General features: G+C 41.6%; 1 protein-coding gene across 3 annotated transcripts in view; it reads left to right on the top strand.

Moving 5' to 3' along the window:
• The first annotated feature begins 2,555 nt into the window (after positions 1-2,555).
• GALNT10 (polypeptide N-acetylgalactosaminyltransferase 10) overlaps positions 2,556-20,956 on the top strand; it is a 114,724-nt gene continuing 96,323 nt past the window's right edge. Inside the window, exon 1 of one of the 3 annotated variants that reach the window (XM_053289637.1) lies at positions 2,556-2,977. In XM_053289637.1, coding sequence (XP_053145612.1) covers positions 2,723-2,977 — 255 coding nt within the window. In that variant the 5' untranslated portion in view covers positions 2,556-2,722. Of the gene's footprint in view, positions 2,978-3,893; positions 4,001-20,956 lie in introns of those variants that run through there. The other 2 variants (XM_053289636.1, XM_053289638.1) reach the window with 2 other exon arrangements.

Genomic DNA, 20,956 nt, shown 5'->3' with positions numbered 1-20,956 from the left:
GCCTAACCATGCACTAAACGTTTCTAATCATGCTACTCATGCCTTTGTAAACCTGGAAAATGCTCTCTGTTCCCCTATAGTCCTATGGAAAAACTATTCTTCATTTTCAGTGTGCTGCATTACTACTTCTAAATATCTATTATTCATTTCAAATGTGCTTAAAATTATATTATATTGCTCATTCTTGCAAAGTTACAGGTACCAAAAATAGCTTTTTATGATGCTTTGTTAGGAAATGAAATTTTGAAACAATATTTTGATTTGAAATTTGCTGTTTCAGTGACTCTGGATCTGAAATGCTGAAGTCCCTTCACCTGCAGTGCTGTGTATATTAATACTGCTGCAAATACTGGCTATTGAACAGTGCATTAGACATCATATTACATGCCGTAACCACTCAGGATTAAAGAGCAAGGAAAGATATCCCCAGTATAAAAGTACAGCCCTCTGTACATGACCTTCAGTCTTTTAGTATCTGTTTGCAGAACAAGATCTAAGACTTCCACTGAGCAGTTCTGATTCTTCACTGTCAAGTGCAGTCATGCATATTAAGCACATTCATTGCAGTATCTTGGTGGTAGAGGATTTTTTGTTTGTTTGTTTGTTTGTTTGTTTTAACATAGCAAGCAGAACTTAGCTCAGCAAGAAGCTCCAGATAGTGTATCACTGTTCTTTATGAAATGCATTGTGGATGTTGGTGCCTGGGCCATAATCTCTAGAATTATGGAGGACATGATCCAGGACATGATCCAGTCAAAGTTAAGCATTTTTGAGTGGTAGGAAATTAAACACATGCATGTGAAATCACTATGACTTTAAAATGTGTAATTGGAATTGGGCCATGCCCATATACATTAGAAAAGTAGACAGATCCTTTTAAAAGGTTTATCACTGCTATAATAAACACATTTACTTGAAAGCAAAGCCTATTGAAATCATATACCAATCAATGGCTGACATCCTGATAAAATGACTAGAGGATAGCCTAATGAAATTTAGTAGTCTTTTTCAGTAACTCCTGAGTAGTGCTACTGAGTAAATTAGTCAGGATGACTAGATTACTTACACTTCACATATACTGAAAATGCCTTTGCTTTGGAGATTCTAACCAACAGCCAGATCTGTAACATTACTATGAAACTATTTTGTCTCTGGTTTAGCAGAAAAGGTTTAAATTTGAAGACACTAGCTTGTTTTGCATTACAATGTTGTGTTAATTAGAGTTATTTACATATCCTAGTGTGATGGTGAAGAGAAGCCTTTTTAATTCCCCTGTTATTACTATAATTACTGACAAGTATATGAAGACGAAATAAAACATTCAGTTATTGAACTCTGGCAAAAACACAATGAATAGGAGAAGAAAAAAGCTGCAGCTGGCAAACAAAAGGAGTATTAAAAAATACGCATAGTTACATGTACAGTAACTGGTAGCTCAGCGGAAAAACTGCAGTTAACTCTTTGTGCTGAGTAGACATTTCACAGCATCTTTACAGGCACCATTTTTGTTCAACTTGCACTGTTTGCAGCGAGGAGCAAAGCTTGAACCCTCTCTTTAATATCGTTAACTCTGGCAATTCCTGTATCATCCCAAATGTCCTCTCTAAGGCCACAAGCCTGTGTACGTTTTCCTGTGTAAGTCCATCGACTTAAGCAGGACTTGCTTCATAGAAGTCAGTTTCGCTTTTAACGGATGCAGAGCGTCACTCTAACCGGAGTGAGTGGAGTAGGTATGTTCATGTCTATGTCCACCGAGGCGTCGGGGGGACGGGGGCAGGTGGAGGAAACACTTGTCCTCCCAGAAGTGAGCTAGTTGCCACTGAGTTCAATGGGGCATACTCCCAAGGAGGGAGCTACTGGATTGCTGGCTTTGTCCCCCTCCCCTCCTGGAAAAAGTCCTTGCACCGAGGCTGCCTTCTTATTATCGATGAACCAAATGCACACTGAGGCATCACCACCACCAAGGCACCAAGTCAAGAATTGCAGTTTGGGGTTGCTTGATGGCACTCTCCTCCGTTTTACCACGTTAATTCTCAGACACCGCTACACACACACACACACACACTGCAAGCCTTACTTTATTCGTGTATGTTTTACGGTTTGTAAGCCATCTTCCCAAACATATATCGCTTAAGACGTTTTCTAGATAAAATGCTTAAGAGCCCTCCTCAATTTCCTCATCTTCTGTACCGTCGTCTTCTGAACTACCACAATTCCCAACACACCCACACTACAGCCTGTAGGCGCCGAGTATTGGCGTCCTCCACTGCAGGCACCGTTCGCTTATGACTAGTTCAGGGTGAAAAGGCGGCAGAAGGTTCCACGCAATTCACTCTCCCTCGACTACCATCCGCTTCTGGCTCTGCAGTTCCACCAACCCAAAGGGAAGGCTGAGGCCAGTACCATTTACAGGCGACGGGGGTAGAAGCCGGAGTTGCCACGCTCTGGCATCCTCTCCACGCCGGGCACTAGCAATGGGCGTGGTCTGGCTGGAGGTGTGGGCGGAACGGTACGTGATCCCCCCCCCTTCGATCGCGGTGGGAGTGGTAGTGCCCACCCCTCCGGAGCGGAAGTGCCTGACGGACCGAGTTGGCGCTCGGCTGGCTCGCTTGCTGGGGCTGCTGTTGCGACCGCTGCCGCCCGCCGCCGCCGCCTCAGTCCGTGAGGAAAGTTGGGCTCTGGCCCCTTCTTCGCGCGGACGGTGCAGGCGGCGGCGTCTCGGATGCGGCGGAAGCAGAAGCGGCTGCTGCAGGCGGTGGGGCTGGCGCTCGCCGCCCTCGTCTTTCTCCCCAACGTGGGGCTCTGGTCCCTCTACCGGGAGCGGCAGCTGGACGACGGCGGCGACAGCAGTGGAAGAGAAGGGGGAGGCGGCGGCGCGGGGGGAGCCCGCGGGGTGGCGGCGGCAGCTGCTGCTGCTGTGGTGGCGCCGCCGCCGCCGGGAAGAGCAGCCGCTGGAGCAGCCCGAGGGGAGGCGCAGGTGAGAAGCGGAGCCGCATCTCCCCCACCCGATTCCACCCCTGTGGCGACCCCACCACGCTGGTTACTCTGGGGAAAGAGCTCCCCCCTTCCACCACCCCCCCAATGTCACGGTGCGGGATTGGGGGAGAGAATGAAGGCGACTCCGTTTATTCCCCCGTTTCTGTGGCTCGGTGACGGAAGAGGAAGCCCTCTCTCTGGGGTGAAGGGCCGCTGGAGGGAGGGGGGGAGGAAGGGTGGCTTGGCAGGGTGGAAGGGAGAGACCCACACGCCCGTCCCGGGTGCAGGAAGCTGAACCTTATGAAAGGGGCCGTTGAGGATCGAGAGGGAAGTGAAGGAATCGGCAGTTCCTTCTCCTCCTTTAGGTTAATTAAGGGCACAAGGAGGGATGTGTAGCCTGCAGAGAGAGGAGGAAGGGGCATTACAAGAAATGCTAAAGATAGATGTTGTAAATACGTTGGGGTGAGGTGAGCCTGCCCTGCTCTGTTAGCCTACATAGCGAATGCTGGTGAACTAGGCGGTGGTCGCAGCAGCAGTTTCCTTAGATATGCACGATTTTTTCTCTTTCACCCACCCCACCCCAAATCTCTGGGTTTGCAGGCTCTGTTCCACATCCATTCCCCGTTCCTGGCCTAGGTTTAAGAGATCAAGGTCACCTGTTTCTCAGGTAGGATTTGTGGCTATAGTGGATCCTTCATTTTGCCTAATCTGCTAATCACAGAGTAATAAAAAGCTTTGGAGCTGGAGAAAGTAAGGCAGAGTATATGCAGTTCTGCTTCTTTGGGAAGATAAAAATAGGCAGTTTCCTTTTCTGTACCAGATGGAATCATAGGGTGACTTTGGAAGTAGACAGGTGGTTTAGCTAGGTTGTTTGAGTCTGAAATCTTTCTTAAGAGACCTCTTTCACATAGGGGTTCCTGGATTTCACCTTTCAGTTAGCACCTTATCATTTTGGCACGCTGTCCTTGAGGAGAACTGGAACCTAAGGAGCGTGAACTGTCACTGTCAATGAAGCGCCTTTGTGGTAAGGCTCTAAATGTTCAGGTCATCTTACACCTGTATCTGTCTATGGTTGCAGTCCTATGCACCTTTAACTTGGGAGCACATTCCAATGATGTAATTGGCTTTTATTTCTGAGTAAATATGCATTGATCAAGCTTTTATTTTTTCCTCCTGTGAGTTTTGGCATGAAGACAGGACTACAGTGATGGGAAAATGTTACTGGACTACACTTTCCCCAAGAATAATTGTTTTCCTGAAAAGATGTTTGTTAGATACCTTGATGCTGTTTTGCTGGATGATAACTACTGTCCTTTGTTTCTTCCTAATGGTAATAAAGGCAGCCAGGCCTTTTTATTCAAGTCAAAATGTCATCACACACACAGACTCCTAAAAACACTGAGCACTGAGTCTCAGCATTATGCTCAACAAGTGCTGAAAGTTCATATTGGAATGCTGCTCATCTGCTCTTTCTTTGTACACCTCAAACTTTGGTCCTTACTCTTGTTGCCTCATGCCTGTTTATCCTTCTGTGTTCGTTCTTCATTCCTCTTACTCCTCCCTCAAAACAAAAAATGCTCTAGGAATAATAATCTTCTGTGTCTACAATAACCAGATGCACTTAGACTTACATCTTAGACTGGGATTGTGGGGAAAGGGCCTTCTGCTATGCTTGCCATTTTCTGGTGGTAGATAGTGCATCTACTGGCTTCACATAGTAAGTTCCTTTTTCAGAATAACCATTAGGCAAAACATTAACAATATAAGCAGCATAGCATAAAGATTTCATGCCAGTGACTTAGTAAATTTTAAATTTATTTTGACTGAGAATAAATCAATAGGGCATATATGAGCCATTAATTTATCATCTTCTCATGGCAGACAAATATATTAAAAATTAAGCTATGATAATGATGTATGTTCTAAAAAGAATCAATGTACATGAATGCATCTGCTTACTTCAGTAAAGAGGATGCAAGCAACAAATAATGTTTTGCATTTACTTGGATTATATCATTTGGGAGGGAATTGTTGTGAGAAATCAGTGACTTAGCAGATGCTATGGTGTGCTTCATAATCACCTGTCCTAAAACCTTTTCAAAATTGATCACAGTCTCCATTTCATTGGTCCATTTCATTGTGCCTGCCACACAACTCATTCTACAATGGTGGAATGTAAACTAAGCTGTGGAGCCTGCAGGTGTGTAATTACCAGAAGGGCTACAAAATGCAGTTCTTCTGTATTGCAACATTAGCTTATTATTGAATAGCCTGGCAAAACTGAGAACAGTTGGATCATAAAGCTTGTAACTAATAATGTATTTTCATCTTTCCCCTCATTAGGAAAACATTTGTTAGATTATTGCTGCAAAGCTCTACTAATTTTCTAAAGTGGTTACAGTAGTCGTTAGCATGGCAGTCCAAGCTGGTCCAACAACATAGATCTGCAGTTTCCAAATGCATAGATTTGTAGATCCCTGCAATACAAGCTTGTCTTGATTATTGCTATGTTGTACCTATGGAGGTACAACATTAGTGTCATTGTGGTCAGAATTATAACATATTATGGTGGAGGCATGCAAACTGAGTTTTCAGAGCCAATTTTTTCATTCCAGTCTTCTTGTTAATACTTCCCACAGCCTCTAGTAAAATTAAGCAGACATATGTGTATATTTTGGCAAGCATGTAAAAATGTAATCTGCCACTCTGCCATGTATATTAGATCTATAATGTGTCTTAAAGATAGTCCCGAGGCAGGGCTTGACAAATCCCAGGTGCCAGGGAGCCATGACACCTAGAAATTTAACCATGGCACTTAGACTAGGATATTCAGAGGAAGAGTTGCTTAATAAAACTTTATTTGTCCCAGGCAACCCTGTTTCTATTCTAAGTATGTTACTTTTAAAGGGGACAAAGAGAACCCTCTCCCGCTCCCAACAATGTCCGTCACTAAGTCTAGTAATGTTATCAAATGTCCATTGTCTGGCTCCTAGATTCAAAGAAAATTTGTCAAGGTCTGACCCTGAGGTATTTAGGACAGTTTAGGATGTTCAAAGTACTGCTGCAACAATACCTGTGTCTGATCTGGATCTTTAAACTGTGAAATCAAAACTGAAAATGTTTTTATTTTCTAATGGTCCATGGTACAGACTCTTGGTAACAGTTATGTTTCTTTTCTGTTATCTGGTGAAGAAAGGCTGTGGTGTAAATGGTGAAGTATAAGGAGACTGTGTCTGAAGAGTTTTCTTCAAAGCAAATACTTCAGAACTAGAATTATTCTTTAAGTGTAGAAACTAATCAAATTAATGGGTTTCTATTTCTCTGTGTACCTGTGTGGATGATGACTGAGATCACCGGCTTGAAGACTAGATGGTCAAAACTTTATAGAACCAAGGGATGTAGTGACCTGAAAGATCAGTGTTTTTTCATGAGTTTAGTAGGTAGTTATTAATAGTCATAATTCCAGAACTGAGCATACTCCAAATCTCAGGTAGTTTAAAAAAAACAAATTGGGATTATATCAGCCAGAAGGATAATGACTGGGTGCTGGTGCCAGGGGTAGGTTCCAATGCTAGTTATAACTTATCAGGCCTTGTTCCTGTGTGTTAAGACAGTGGCAGTGTATATAGTACAGGGATGCATTTATTTTTATTTCTATCCCCCTTTTCATATATGAACATATGAAGATGCCTTCTACTAAGTCAGACCAATGGTGCATTTAGGTCAGTGTTGTGTACACTGAGTGGTGGTGACGTTCCAGAGTTTCATTTGAGGGTCTTTTCCATCTCTTATCTGGAGACGCCAAGGATTGAATCTGGGACCTTCTGCATGCAAAGCATGAGTAATGAGCTACAACCCCATCGATCAGAAAGATTCCCATAAGGTGGTTTACATAAAATAATACAATATAAGTACATTAAGGCAGCTTCTGCCTCTTCCAGTGCAGAATGCCATATTAGTAACTGGTGTCAAAAGGCAAATATTTTCACCATGGTTTGCTTTTATTCAGTGTGTCTGCTAGAGGGTCATGTATGTGTTAGAGGTTATTTGTTTGTAGTAAATGTAGGTTTCTTTTTAAATGGAGTCATTTTTAAAAAGAGAGAGAGAAAAGACAACTGAAAAACTTAAATTATTGATTTCAGTTGTTAGGGCATGATCCATCTCCAAATGGGTACTGCCAAAATATGGCAAGATCTCCATAAGGTTTATTTAACAAAGTTCTGCCTTCATTCCCCCCTCTGGCATACATATAGGCAGCACCACAGAGAGTTTGGGGAACAAGGGAGGTCTGGGTGTGCCTCTCACAACCCCATCCAGCTCTCCTTTCCACTTGGTAAAATTACTTGAACATTCCACATAATAGCTTGTTCACTAGCCTGTGCATGTGCCATAGGGAAAGACTGAGTTCAGTTAAGTTCTATGAGAAATGCTCTACTTATGGTCACTGCACCCCCATGGGGAAGCATTTTGCCCTGGATTTTTTTAATCCACTCAGCTTTTTGGTCTACTTAATCAGGATATCTTCCTTTTGAGGAAAAGTTGATATGACTGAGTAAAACTTATGTAGCTCCATACTGAAAACTCACAAGCCAGTTGGACTAAAGTATAAAATACTTCTTAAAGAAATATTTATTTATTTTTACATTTATATCCCGCTCTTCCTCCAAGGAGCCCAGAGCAGTGTAGTACATACTTGAGTTTCTCCTCACAACAACCCTGTGAAGTTGGTTAGACTGAGAGAGAAGTGACTGGCCCAGAGTCACCCAGCTAGTATCATGGCTGAATGGAGATTTGAACTCGGGTCTCTCCGGTCCTAGTCCAGCACTCTAACCACTACATCATGCTGGCTCTCTTAAAAATATTCTTTTAAAACTCCAGATTTATTTATTTCATTTGTATACCTCCCATCCTAAAGCAACTCAGGGCAGCTTACATTAAATATTCAAACCATTTAAAATATTAACATAAAGCATAAAATAAAAGCAGTAAATATTAACATAAAACTCCTTTTAAAAACCATTTTAAGCCAGGCTGAAAAGATGGATCTTTGTGGCTCTTGTGAAAGCCTCCAAGTAAGATATATCTCTTATACCCATGGGGAGTGTATTTCACAATCTAGGGGTGGGCAGCTGAGAAGGCCCGATCCCAGCAGATGAACTGGTGGCACCTGAAGACGGATCTCTCCTGATGATCTTAATATGGTGGGGATCTTGCAGAGAAAGGTGTTCTCTCAGGTAACCCAGGCCTAAATTGTTCAAGGCTTTAAAGGTAATAACCAATGCTTCATATTTCACCTAGAAACATAACAGTAGGCAGTGCAACTGTCTAAGAACGTGCATAATGTGGACTCTCTGAGTTATCTTGGAGGTCAATCTGGCTGCCACACTTTGGACTAACTGAAGATTCTGAACTATATACAAAGGTAGCCCTACATAGAGTACATTGCAGTAGTCCAGCCTGGAGGTTACCTGCTGTTACACCACTGTTTTGAGGTTATTATTTTCAGGCAATAGACAGAACTGTCATATCAGCCAAAGTGGGTGGAAAGCTCTCTTGGCCATAGATACCAAGCTGAGACCAGAATCCAAGAGCACTCCCAAACTAAATACCTGTTCTTTCTCAAGGAGTGTAAACCCATTGAGAACTGGAGAGTCTGTCCCATCCTCCAGATAATGACACCCCCCCCCCACACACACACACAATGAGCACCTCCATCTTGCTTGGATTCAGCTTCAATTTTTATAATACCTCATCCAGCCCATTACTGCCTGTAGGAAGGCATTTAGGGAGATAATGTCATTTCCTGGTAATGACATGAGATATAGATTCGAGTGTTATCAGCATATTGATAATACCCAGCACCTAATCATCAGATGAAGCCACAAGAAGCCAATTAGTTTCTTGGCATTTTATCCTTTTTTTTAACTGCAGACATTCTTTTGAAAGATAATTGCAATAATCTTACTGATAATTTCAAAAAATGCTAACCAGCTATTGGCATTTGTGTGTCACTGGACAGATTAAGTTATGGCTTTAGTCACCAATTTGCCAGTTGGCTACTTTCTCTCTCTCTGGCTAACAAACAGCCCTTCCAGTTCTTTAATTTGTGCATTTGAGCTTGTGTGTGTGTTTGAGATATTTAGCACAGGGTTCATTAATTGCAATATGATTTCATGTTGCCTTAGGGAGGCTGCAGGCATGCATTTCTTGCCTCTAATGAATTGCCTCTAGCTACTGTTTAGAAGTGTGTAGCTAGCTAGCCTGAGAAAACCAGTTAATCCTTCATTGCTGAAAAAATGTATTCAGAGGTTCTCGGGTTCTATCTTATTTCTCCTTAACTTCTAAACCAGGAAGGCCATTACAGGCACAGAAACCTTCTATAGCAATATTGCTTCTTATTGCAATATCATTTCAAATGGCAGAGGTTTTTCTCAGTTTTTACAAAGAAATACACTTGCTACACAAAATCCACTATTTGCAAGTGTTTATGAGTAGCACAAACCTAGGATCCTGCCATGGGAAGAGAGTGGGGTGGATAAAAGACCATGTAGAGAGAAACCAACTCTGGTGAGATAGCATAGACATTTGCAACAGTCTGAACACACTTGAAGGTGGTAGAGCAATGCTTTTCCATTCAGCAGCTAGAGGGAGATGATACTTCAGATATACTAGGCATTTGTTAGAGAAAGTGCAATATGAATAATGCAGCAGTTGCATACTAGCATTTTCCTCTACTTTCTGGTATTCTTAAAGTTTTCTAGGATAGCTGGATGCCTTCATTTAATTTAAGAATATTCAATTCACTTTGAAATTTGAGTCCATTTAACACAGTGAGCTAGCATCACTGCTGGGCTCAAGAGAGTGTTTGGCTAGTTACTCAGTTTTAGAGCATTAATTTAACACAGTCCTAATAGATATCCATAAAACCTGTTCTACAGCAAGATGAACAGCTATTGCTGTTACAACAGTGGAATGTTCTTGTCCAGGAGGACTAAATATTATGTGAGAAGTGTATTTGGAATGAAGTTTTGTTAGGGGAGTCCTTTAGCCTCTTCACACAAAATTTAGCTAGCTAGAAAAATCATTTAGGAAATCATAGATTAAACTGTTTGAGCTTTAGAACAGCTTTACTTTTTGTCTATGTGTAGTTCTGTGTTTTTTTTAACTTTTTTCCTTGGTCATTTTTTGGGAGAAACCAACTTGAATAAACTGCTTCAGTTTTCAATGGAAATGTGTAGTGATGATCTATACTTATTAAAGTCTTTCAGTAGTAAGGCAGTTGATCTGTTCTTTCTTTATTTTGAGTTGAAAGTCTGTTTCTGGATTTCTGTTGTATGCTGGCATGATGGTCTCTCAAAAGCTTTCTGGATTTCTGTTTGTGTAGATAGTTGGCACATTCTTGTGCATAGATGTGAGTGCATGAACAAGTGTATCTGAATGCATATACAGGTGGCCCTCATTATCTGCGGTCCTGGCATCCATAATTTCGTGATACATGGTTGGGCAATGGAGACATGACCTTGTTATCTGCTGATACAAAAATACTTATCTCCAGACCTTTTTATTGCATAACTTAAAAGAAAAATATAAAAGCTGCAAGCAAAGAACAAACTTTTCTAAGTACAGACGTCAACTTCAGTGTTCCATGTCTCACTGGACATGGTATAGTTACTCAATAGTCATGGTGTAGCTCCTTCCTTTTCCCTTTGTTGGCGAGTGGACCAAGAGAGAAAGTATGAATATCCTCCTTTTCTCTTTCCCCTGCTCCCCCTGATGAACAAAATTCAAATTAAAGTTACATTGGTATAGGCTGAAATTATTTTTCTTCTTTTGTGGGGGGGCTTACTGTGACAAATGTTGGAGCCCTCAGTTTATTGCCTTACAATGCTAGTGTAAAAAATTCTTTGATTGTACAATGTGAAATGCTTGGAACATTTTGAAACTTGTTTTGAATGCTAATAGCAAACTCCCCCAAATCCAGATGCAGTATATTGTAACTGCATGGGTGGGGGGGGGGGTTGTTATTGAATCTGGATTTTTCACGATTTGTCCAAAATATTCTATTTTGCAAGTAATCTTTCCAAACTATTGGAATGTTTGACTCATAAAGCAGGAATCCTGATAATTTTCTTTTGGTTTACAATGGGTGAAACAGGATCCATGCTTGGGAAAGTCTGAGGTCCAATTAATTGAATCAATTTCATGGGACTTCAGTGTGTGTGTTTCAGTGTGACTCATTTTAGAATAAGCCCAGATCAGACACATGGTTTTGATTTTGCTGTTCAAGAATTGGTAGAATATAACAGACAGACAACTTTATTTTCCTCATGTTTTATAATCAGTTGCATATGTTTTAGACATTAGCACTTTTTAATGGGTATTCACAATGTCTTCTAAAAACCCAGCTGTTTGGCAAATTGTGAATGGGCTATAAATACATTCTGAAGATGAGACTGAAATATAACTTTATGAATCAAGCTTCATAGAGTCTAAGCTCTGGAGTTTTACCTTCATGCTTTGCTCTCTTTTGAATTTGTTGCCCAAAAGGGCTTTCATAGCATCTAGAAAAGCCATATTGATTATTTGGGAACAGATTCCAAGTTCTCCGACAGGGAAGACAAACTGCTGTGATTCCTTGCGTAGTTGTGTTTAAAACTTGTGTTGATAGATTACTGGTACTGCCCAAGCTATATGGACATCTAAATGGGCTGGGATTGCTAAGGCGTTGCTTCTCATGTGGTATGGTAGCAAATTACATCTGTCTTGCATGAAAGGAAAGACCATTATTCCACCACTACCACGTTCTCGGAATGAAAGGAATACTACCCTTCTGGTTTTGTTCAAACATTTTCTAGCATGTAAACTAAAACAGTTGTTTTTCTAAAGATGACTTAGAAATATTGGCACTAGATTAAATAAATTGATTGTATGCTACATCTTGACCAGTATAGGGCTAATTATTTGCCAAAATTTTCTGGATTTTCCTCATTTGCATACATTTTCTTTCCCAGAAAATTTTACAATGAAAATATTCCTGATATCCTAAATAGATTGTGATTCTCTCTGACATGTTCTGTTACCTATATATTTAATTTTTCTTTTTTAAAAAACCACCATATTAACTTGCACACAGTATCACACAAAGTTTTTCAAGTAGCCAAACAATTGAACTGAAATATTTGGAAGGAGGGAATAAAGACACTTAACATAGTTTAAATATTATAGTGAAACATATCCAGAATGTTATATGTAAATACATTATTTTTATTGGGAAATGCAATAAATCAACAAAACATATATTTCAGAAGCAGAAAACCCGCCAGGGAGGCAGTTTGACATTTAGATTATAAGGGCATGAAAGGGATTAATAAAGAGGGTAAATTGATTGCAGAGAAGCTAAATGAGTTCTTTGCATCTGTCTTCACCTTGGAGGATACTGACCATATACCTGCAGCGGAACTGAGATTGGAGGCTGAAGAACTGAGCAATTTGAGGTAATGAGAGAGGATGTTATAAACTGTCTAGAAAAACTAAAAATTAACAAATCTCCAGGGCCATATGACATCCACCCAAGAGTTCTGAAGGAACTCAAATGTGAAATTGCTGTCTCCTCGGAAAAATATGTACCTTCTCCCTACAGTGAGGTTCTGTACCAGAGGACTGGAAAGTAGCTAATGTAACTACAGGTTTTCAAACAGGGATCTAGGGGGGATCCTGAAAACTACAGGCTGCTTAGCTTAACTTCTGTGCAGAGTAAATAGATGGAAAGCATACTTAAGGACAAAATAAGGACAGTGTTATACATATAGAAGAACAAGCTTTGCTGAAGGAGAACCAGCGTGGCTTCTGCAAGGGCTAGTCTTGCCTCACTAACCTTCTGGAGTTCTTTGAGAGAGTCAACAGCAGTGGTGGCTGGTCAGTAAGGGCAGGAGGAGCAGTGCCCCCCCCCACATAAACAAACAAGCTGAGGGATCAGACTAACCAGCAGCCAAGGACATCTTCAGTGCAGGGAGCTTCTTCCAGCCCCTCCTCCTCTGCCCATAACATGTTTTGGTCTTACTGGCTGGAACAGCAACTGCTCCACCCAATCTGATTCCTAGCTGGCTCCCTCCTGACACTGCCCCCAGAAAGACCTAGGGTTAAAAATTGGTTAATGGGTTAAAATGCACTTCCTGGTTGCTTCAAGGAGTAATATTTTAAACATATTCTCCCTTGTTCCTGGGAGCAGTGCCAGGAGGAGCCTCCTAGGAATCAGATTGACTGGAGCAGCTTGAGGAGCAGCTGTTCCAGCCAGTAAGACCAAAAGAAATTTCAGGCAGAGGAGGAGGGGCTGGAGGAAGTTCCCTGCACTAGAAGATTTTCTGGCTGCTGGTAAGTCTGATAGACTAGCGCACTCTCTCGCTCGCTCGCTCTCTCTCGGTAGGGGAATGCAATCCCTGCTTTCTGTCTTTTGTCCTTTCTTTCTGCCTCTCTCCCTCCTTACAGTTCTGGTCACTTAAGAAGGACACTGTAGAACTGGAAAAGGTGCAGAAGAGGGCAACCAAGATGGTTGGGGACTTGCAGCACCTTCCCTATGAGGCATGGTTGCAGCATATGGGGCTTTTTAGTTTGGAAAGAGGTGATTATGGGGAGACATGATAGAGGTATATAAAACTATGCGTGGAGTGGACAGACAAATTTTTCTCTCTCACACACACAACACTAGAAACTGAAGGCCAGGAAATTTAGGACCAACAAAAGGAAGTACTTTTTCACACAGCACATAATTAACCTATGGAATTCTCTGCCACAGAATGTGGTGATGGCCACTGGCTTAGATGGCTTTAAAAGGGGCTTAGACAAGTTCATGGAGGACAGGTCATGGTTACCAGTCTGGTGGCTATTGGTGATCTCCATCCTCAGAGGCAAGATGCCTCTAAATACCCATTGCAGGGGAGTAACAGCAAGAGAGAGGGCATGCCCTCAGCTCTTGCCTGTAGGCTTCTCGGCATCTATTGGGCCACTGTGTGAAACAGGATGTTGGACTAGATAAGCTTTGGGCCTGATCCCGCAGGGCTGTTCTTTTGTTCTTACATGTACCCTTTCACACACTTCCTAGAGATAATCAACTGAAAATATTAATTGCTATTTGAAAACCGCCAAATTTGCCTAATATTGCAGTGGCATCCATTAATTGTTGTTAATGATTTTTATGAAACAATGTCCAGCATTCAGAGTAGGGTTGCACATATGCAGCAGTGTGAGTTCAAGGCTACTGTGCGCTTGCTTGAGTGAGGGAAGGGTTGGTTTTCAATTATCTCCCCTTCCCTCTGAAGCTACTGTTCATCACCAAAATATTTTCCTGAAGTTCATGTGATCTCACGGGCATATTTTGTTGATGCAAGTTCAGAGGGAAAAATAGATAAATGAAAATTGGCATTCTCTCCAGTGACAGTAAAGCAGTAGCCTGAAACTGATGCATGTGGACAATGCTAGTCCAGATATCAATCAACAGATATATAAAAATGGAAAATTTCCCACAGAAAAATAAATTATGGGAATTTTTTCTGCTTTGGGAAAACTTTCAACCAGAAATTACAAATAATCTTTGGTTATTTGTAGAACCTCAACATGATTAAAGAATATTATCTTGTGCTGCTTACCTATATATCACAAGTGACATGGGAATATTCCTGGCCCTGTGACTGAACATTAGATTACCAATTTCCTCTCTGGTTTTATATTCGCTCTGGTTTGTTTACAAGTGGCAACTATTGGGAAATGAGTAAATTAGTAAACACTGCAATGAAAATTTCGTTATTTATAGCTCTTTAATTATTTATGGCTAGAATTGTGCAGATAGTCATTTAATCTCCCCCTCAAGCAACAGCCATTCTGAAATGACCTCTGGTTTTAGGAAGCAGGAAATGCTTTCTCTCTGTTTAACAGTGCTGCTCTTAACAGTCAACATGAAACTGCTGCTTAGAGATTTAAAGCTGGCCCCATGCAGGTTTACTCAGAAGTAAATACTGAAAATTATGTTGCTGACAGTCATGCCTCTTCAGGAACATATTTTTCAGGCTGGTGTAGGGCACTTCCAGAGGAAGGAGAAAGTGGTGAAAATGCCCCCCCACACACACACACACTCATTGTTGGGTAATCAGCATGACAAAGCTCAGGAAGCTCACCACAGTGAGGATGCTTTTTCCTTGAGGTGCAAGTGCACCCTTAGAAAGTCAGCCAATATTTTCATGTGTGCAGTAGTATATTGCGGTGTCTATAACATAAATTTCTGTACTTGCCTTTCATGGATGTCATGTCTTTGATTCTGGTAATTAGAAAAACTGAAACAAATATTATGCCAGACTCCTCCAATCTTTCCTTATAAAGGTTGGGAAATTGAATCATTAAGGTTTTAATAACCCGTTTGTCATTTTGCTTGCAGTCTTTCTTAAAGACTAATAAAGGGGATTATTTAAAGCACGTTGCTATAGAAACTTTATTGGACTCCTTTGCTTTCTCCCTATACTACAATACTTGCTGGGCCAATCCCAGTATCAGTGGCAGTGATGGCATGAGTCAGCCATGCTACTCATACTGATGCTGCTTTGCTCAGTACTACACCCCCACAACAGTGTCTCTAGAGAGTCTGTGTCATTCTAGGGCTTCTGGAGGAGTTTCTCATTGGCTAGTAGGGAGGCTTGGAGAAGAGGAGCTGCACTACCACTGAAGTAACCAGCAGTGGCGGAAGCTCCTCTTTCTTCTTCCCATCCTCCATCCCCATCGGCGAATTGAAACCACACACAATGGCAGTTCGCTGCCCTCTTTAAGGGCTGAGGAAGAGGTGCTGTTGTTGCCAAAGATCCCTGTTATTTGCTGATTTACTGCCCACCAGTAACCTTTGTGGGGTGCGAGGCCCAATATGTCATTGCAGTACTTTGTCCCAGCCTCTTCCCTCCTTGGTTGTCTTGTGTCAGCCTCATGTTCCCAATTGCTTGGAAGAATTTCAGCTTGGCAGTATGAATACATTTGTGTTTCTGGGAAAGTGTAGAATGTGTTTCTCTTACCACGAAGTAACCACATTCAGTACTCTTTCTTGTGGGATTAGGGAAGAAGAGAACCAGCTGGATATGTGGAACTTCAAACCATTTATTTTTCAAAGTGAGAGCTAAGACCTAGATGGGATTCTTCAAAGACAGGTGGGAAGTACTGATCTAAAGGAGAAGATTGAAAATGCTGGAGAAGTGGACAGGACAAGAGAGGAGAAGGTGATGATTAAAAATTGAACTGTCTCCTCACAGCTTGTAAGATGTTTAAACATTTGGTGGTGTCTCTTTTGGGGCAAGGCTTGATTCAGGAAGCTATGCCGTGGTTTTGCTGTACGTCTGGAGCAGGTGGAAAATCAAGGTTAATACTAATAATTATTAAATGTGATGTCTGCATGAGGTCATTTCATCTAAGTAGTGTCTGAAAACACGGAATCTTTGTAACATACTTTATGAACTAATTCCAAAAAATGATTGCTGCGCTGTTCTTCACTGCTTGTTCAAGTATCCTAGGTAACCGTTAGAATGTGATTTTTTTTTAAAATGAAGATCTTCATGTCTTTTGTATTACTATATATTGTCTTAGCTATTTAAGCTGCAATTTAATTCATTTTGGGAAAGGGGGAGACAGTGCCAAGTATTTAGATTTTATTTTTGTTGCAGTTGTGTGTGACTGGATCTTTACAATTTGCGAAGTCTATCTTTGGGTAAATAAACACGTCGCTGTTTGTACATATTTACAGCTATATAGGGCATATTTTGTGCTTTGCTTCTTACACAGTGGCTTACTGTTGGTGCGTGTCAATCAAAAGGTTAAGACCACAATAAAACCAAGATGTATAAATAAGCACTGATTAAACACAAATGGCTTAATTAAAATATTGCTATACTTTTTAATACATTTCAGCACAAGAGTTACCTTGTATTAAGACAAGTGGGAATGTACACGAAACAGATTTTGCGTTTTGGTTGAAGCTCGAAATGGAACACAGACTGCCAAAATATTTTGTCGAAACAGTGGTTGACCTGAATGTTGCGATGGAACAAAACTTGAAACAGTTCAGGTGTTTTGGCCCTAGGGAAGAATGGAGAAACTCTAAACACCCCATTGTTCCCCATGGGTAGCTCCTAGGGACACCAAAGTGGGGTGGGTGGTAGGGCATGATGGGTGCTATCTACCACCAACCCACAAAAAAAATAATTGCCACACCCTTAATTCCATAAAATCAGTCATTGGGCTGAATCCAGTCTAAGTTAGTTATGACTAAGCAACATATGTGAGACAACTTAATCGTGACTAACTTCAGTCCCGTCAGTGTCATCTTGATCCTGCTCATAGAACTTGGAAGGGACCAGATTCATTGCCTCAAGATAAACCTTGGCAGAAGATGAAACCAGCTGTGCTGGTTAAGGTTATTCCCTCATATATTATACATGCAATCTTGTTAATGGTGGGCCATTGTCGGAGCATGTATAGTGGAGCAAACTGCTTCCAATTAATTTTAGGTGATTTAAGTAAAAGAGCTATAGCAAAAGCCCAACATAGCAGCTACATTGGCCAATCTGGAGGGAAACACCTTGCTCACACTTTGGCATATACCTAAGGTCATCTGACCAGCAGGCAATTTGGAAAGGAAACTGAAAGGTTAAAAAATGTCCCTATTGTAGTTCAGTATTGATATTTTGTGCAGCTGATACACAAGACTTAGGTTGCTAAGCTAAGTGAAACATGTATGTATGTATGTATGTATGTATGTATGTATGGACAACAATGGCACAGGATGGGCAACATTTAGCCCTTCCAAAAACCTCTTTTCTAAGCTGCTCTGTCTGTGATTGGAGTTTTCCTTTAGGATCTCTGACCAACCAGGCTTTAGGGGGTTAGGACTTAGTCATTTGCAAGTCTAGATCCAGCCAGCAGGCAAGTGGGATTTGAAGTTGCCCATCAGTGTGTGTTATTACAGTGTGTGCAATAATTGCTGAAATGAGCAAAGGATACCTATCCAGAACCGATGGTTCTTAATGATCTCTACACTCAGTTTGTTGATGGGAAATGAAGTTAATTGAGGTTTCCAGAAAATAATAGGCATGGGACATCTCCCTGGGACTCCGCTGCTGTTTCCTGAAATATGATGAAATCAGCAACCTCTTGTCATTTTTAGGGCAGTTTGACAGGTGGCTAGTGTATCAAAAAGTATCCAAAGAAGAGGTTTTCCCTCACACTCCAGCTTTTTGCAACTAAAATTTCAATGTGTGTATACCCATCTGAGCACCCACTCACCCACCCCTTCCTCATCTCGGCTCCTCGGCCATTCCACATCTTTGTCACTCCCCGAGACAAAGGAAGGAGGGGCCACCTGCCATTAGTTCAGCTTTGTATTTTCACAGCACAGTACAAAGAGTGCTGCTCTTCTCCTTTCCCTACAGGCTTTAGTCTAGAAGAATGAATGGCAGCCAAAGTGTAGTCTCCATTAAGGCTGTGCTATGGAGATTTTTTACCAAGTGGTTATGGAGGTCCTCAGGCCTTTTCAGCTCATGACTCTTAAGGCTGGAGGAAAGGTAGATGGCCAACCTGTGCTGCCCCCAGAATGCCAGCCTGTCTTAAACAGGGCTCCTTTGTGAAGGCTGCATGTTATGCTCTGTCTCCCCTATATCTGTTTGATTTTATGATGATCTCCAAAATATATCTTTGTGCCAGGTGGAAAGTCATAGTCTTATGACCAACTATAGATTAGACCCCCCCCCCAAAGGTACTGTACTTTTTTACTTTTTAAAAAAGTCATTCCTACTGGGAACACAACTAACAACCTCACTGTATGAAATGGTAGAAATGTCCCTAGTTCTAAAGAATTAGACCGCCCAAAGACGAAAGTTTGGGCAGTATAGAAGTTAAATAAACAAACAAGGTGTGGACCACATACTTGTATGGAGTTTGCTGAGCCCAGTTTATTTACCTGGTTATATAGGTGTTTCAACCATCTAGATCAAAGGCTTTCTTGCCCACTTCAGATGTAATTTCAAGCTATAGTTTGTTGTCATGGGCACAAGCAGATTTGAGTCTTGGGCTCCCTCTCTTCTTCCCATGCAAGGGGGAGAATTTTAAAGATTCCATTCATGATTTGTAACAAACCGCAGTCTTCCATTTTGTCCAGATATGAGAAAATGTGGTTTGTTTGAACCATAATGAACAAATCATGATTAGATCCTGGATTATAGTTTACTCATTAATGCCTTCAAATGAACCCATATTTATCCCTTTGCTAGCTCTTTTGATGAGAGAGAAATTCTGCAATGTGAGCGGGTTTGCCAGGGAACAAATTCGACTGTATCAAAATGAGATTCAGCATGTCGGTCCTCTCTTTTATTCTGTCATGGTAGTCATATTGGTTTATTCTAATGCTTCCCTCTTAGCCAGCAGTGAATGAAAACACTATGTAGTGTGGACTAGCTGAGGCTGGGAAATTGATGTACAGGTGAAACTCAAAAAATTAGAATATCGTGCAAAAGTTCATTAATTTCAGTAATGCAAATTAAAAGGTGAAACTGATATATGAGATAGACGCATTACATGCAAAGCGAGATAAGTCAAGCCTTAATTTGTTATAATTGTGATGATCATGGCGTACAGCTCATGAGAACCCCAAATCCACAATCCCAGAAAATTAGAATATTACATGAAACCAATAAAACAAGGATTGTAAATAGAACAATATCGGACCTCTGAAAAGTATAAGCATGCATATGTATTCAGTACTTGGTTTGGGCCCCTTTTGCAGCAATTACTGCCTCAATGCGGCGTGGCATGGATGCTATCAGCATGTGGCACTGCTGAGGTGTTATGGAAGACCAGGATGCTTCAATAGCGGCCTTCAGCTCTTCTGCATTGTTTGGTCTCATGTCTCTCATCCTTCTCTTGGCAATGCCCCATAGATTCTCTATGGGGTTCAGGTCAGGCGAGTTTGCTGGCCAATCAAGCACAGTAATCCCATGGTCATGGAACCAGGTTTTGGTACTTTTGGCAGTGTGGGCAGGTGCCAAGTCCTGCTGGAAAATGAAGTCAGCATCCCCATACAGCTCGTCTGTGGAAGGAAGCATGAAGTGCTCCAAAATCTCCTGATAGACAGCTGCGTTGACCCTGGACTTAATGAAGCACAGTGGACCAACACCAGCAGATGACATGGCTCCCCAAATCAACACAGACTGTAGAAACTTCACACTGGACTTCAAGCATCTTGCATTGTGTGCCTCTCCATTCTTCCTCCAGACTCTGGGTCCTTGGTTTCCAAATGAGATGCAAAAGTTGCTCTCATCAGAAAAGAGGACTTTGGACCACTGAGCAACAGACCAGTTCTTTTTTTCTTGAGCCCAGGTAAGACGCTTCTGACGTTGTTTGTTGTTCAGGAGCGGCTTGACAAGAGGAATACGACATTTGAAGCCCATGTCCAGGATCCGTCTGTGTGTGGTGGCTCTTGATGCACTAACTCCAGCCTCAGTCCACTCCTTGTGAAAGTCCCCAACACTTTTGAATGGCCTTTTCCTGACAATCCTCTCCAGGCTGCGGTCATCCCTGTTGCTTGTGCACCTTTTTCTTCCACACTTTCCCCTTCCACATAACTTTCTATTGATGTGCTTTGATACAGCACTTTGGGAACATCCAACTTCTTTTGCAATTACCTTTTGAGGCTTTCCCTCCTTATGGAGGGTGTCAATGATGGTTTTCTGCACAACTGTCAAGTCAGCAGTCTTTCCCATGATTGTGATTCCTAATGAACCAGACTGAGAGATCATTTAAAGGCTCAGGAACCCTTTGCAGGTGTTATGGATTGATTAGTTGATTGGAGTGGGACACCTGGAGCCTAGACTGTTGAACCTTTTCACAATATTCTAATTTTCTAGGATTGTGGATTTGGGGTTTTCATGAGCTGTACGCCATGATCATCACAATTATAACAAAT

This window comes from Hemicordylus capensis, chromosome 2 (assembly GCF_027244095.1).
Source record: "Hemicordylus capensis ecotype Gifberg chromosome 2, rHemCap1.1.pri, whole genome shotgun sequence".
NCBI lineage: Eukaryota > Metazoa > Chordata > Lepidosauria > Squamata > Cordylidae > Hemicordylus > Hemicordylus capensis.
This window is presented reverse-complemented; position numbering and strand designations above follow the sequence as displayed.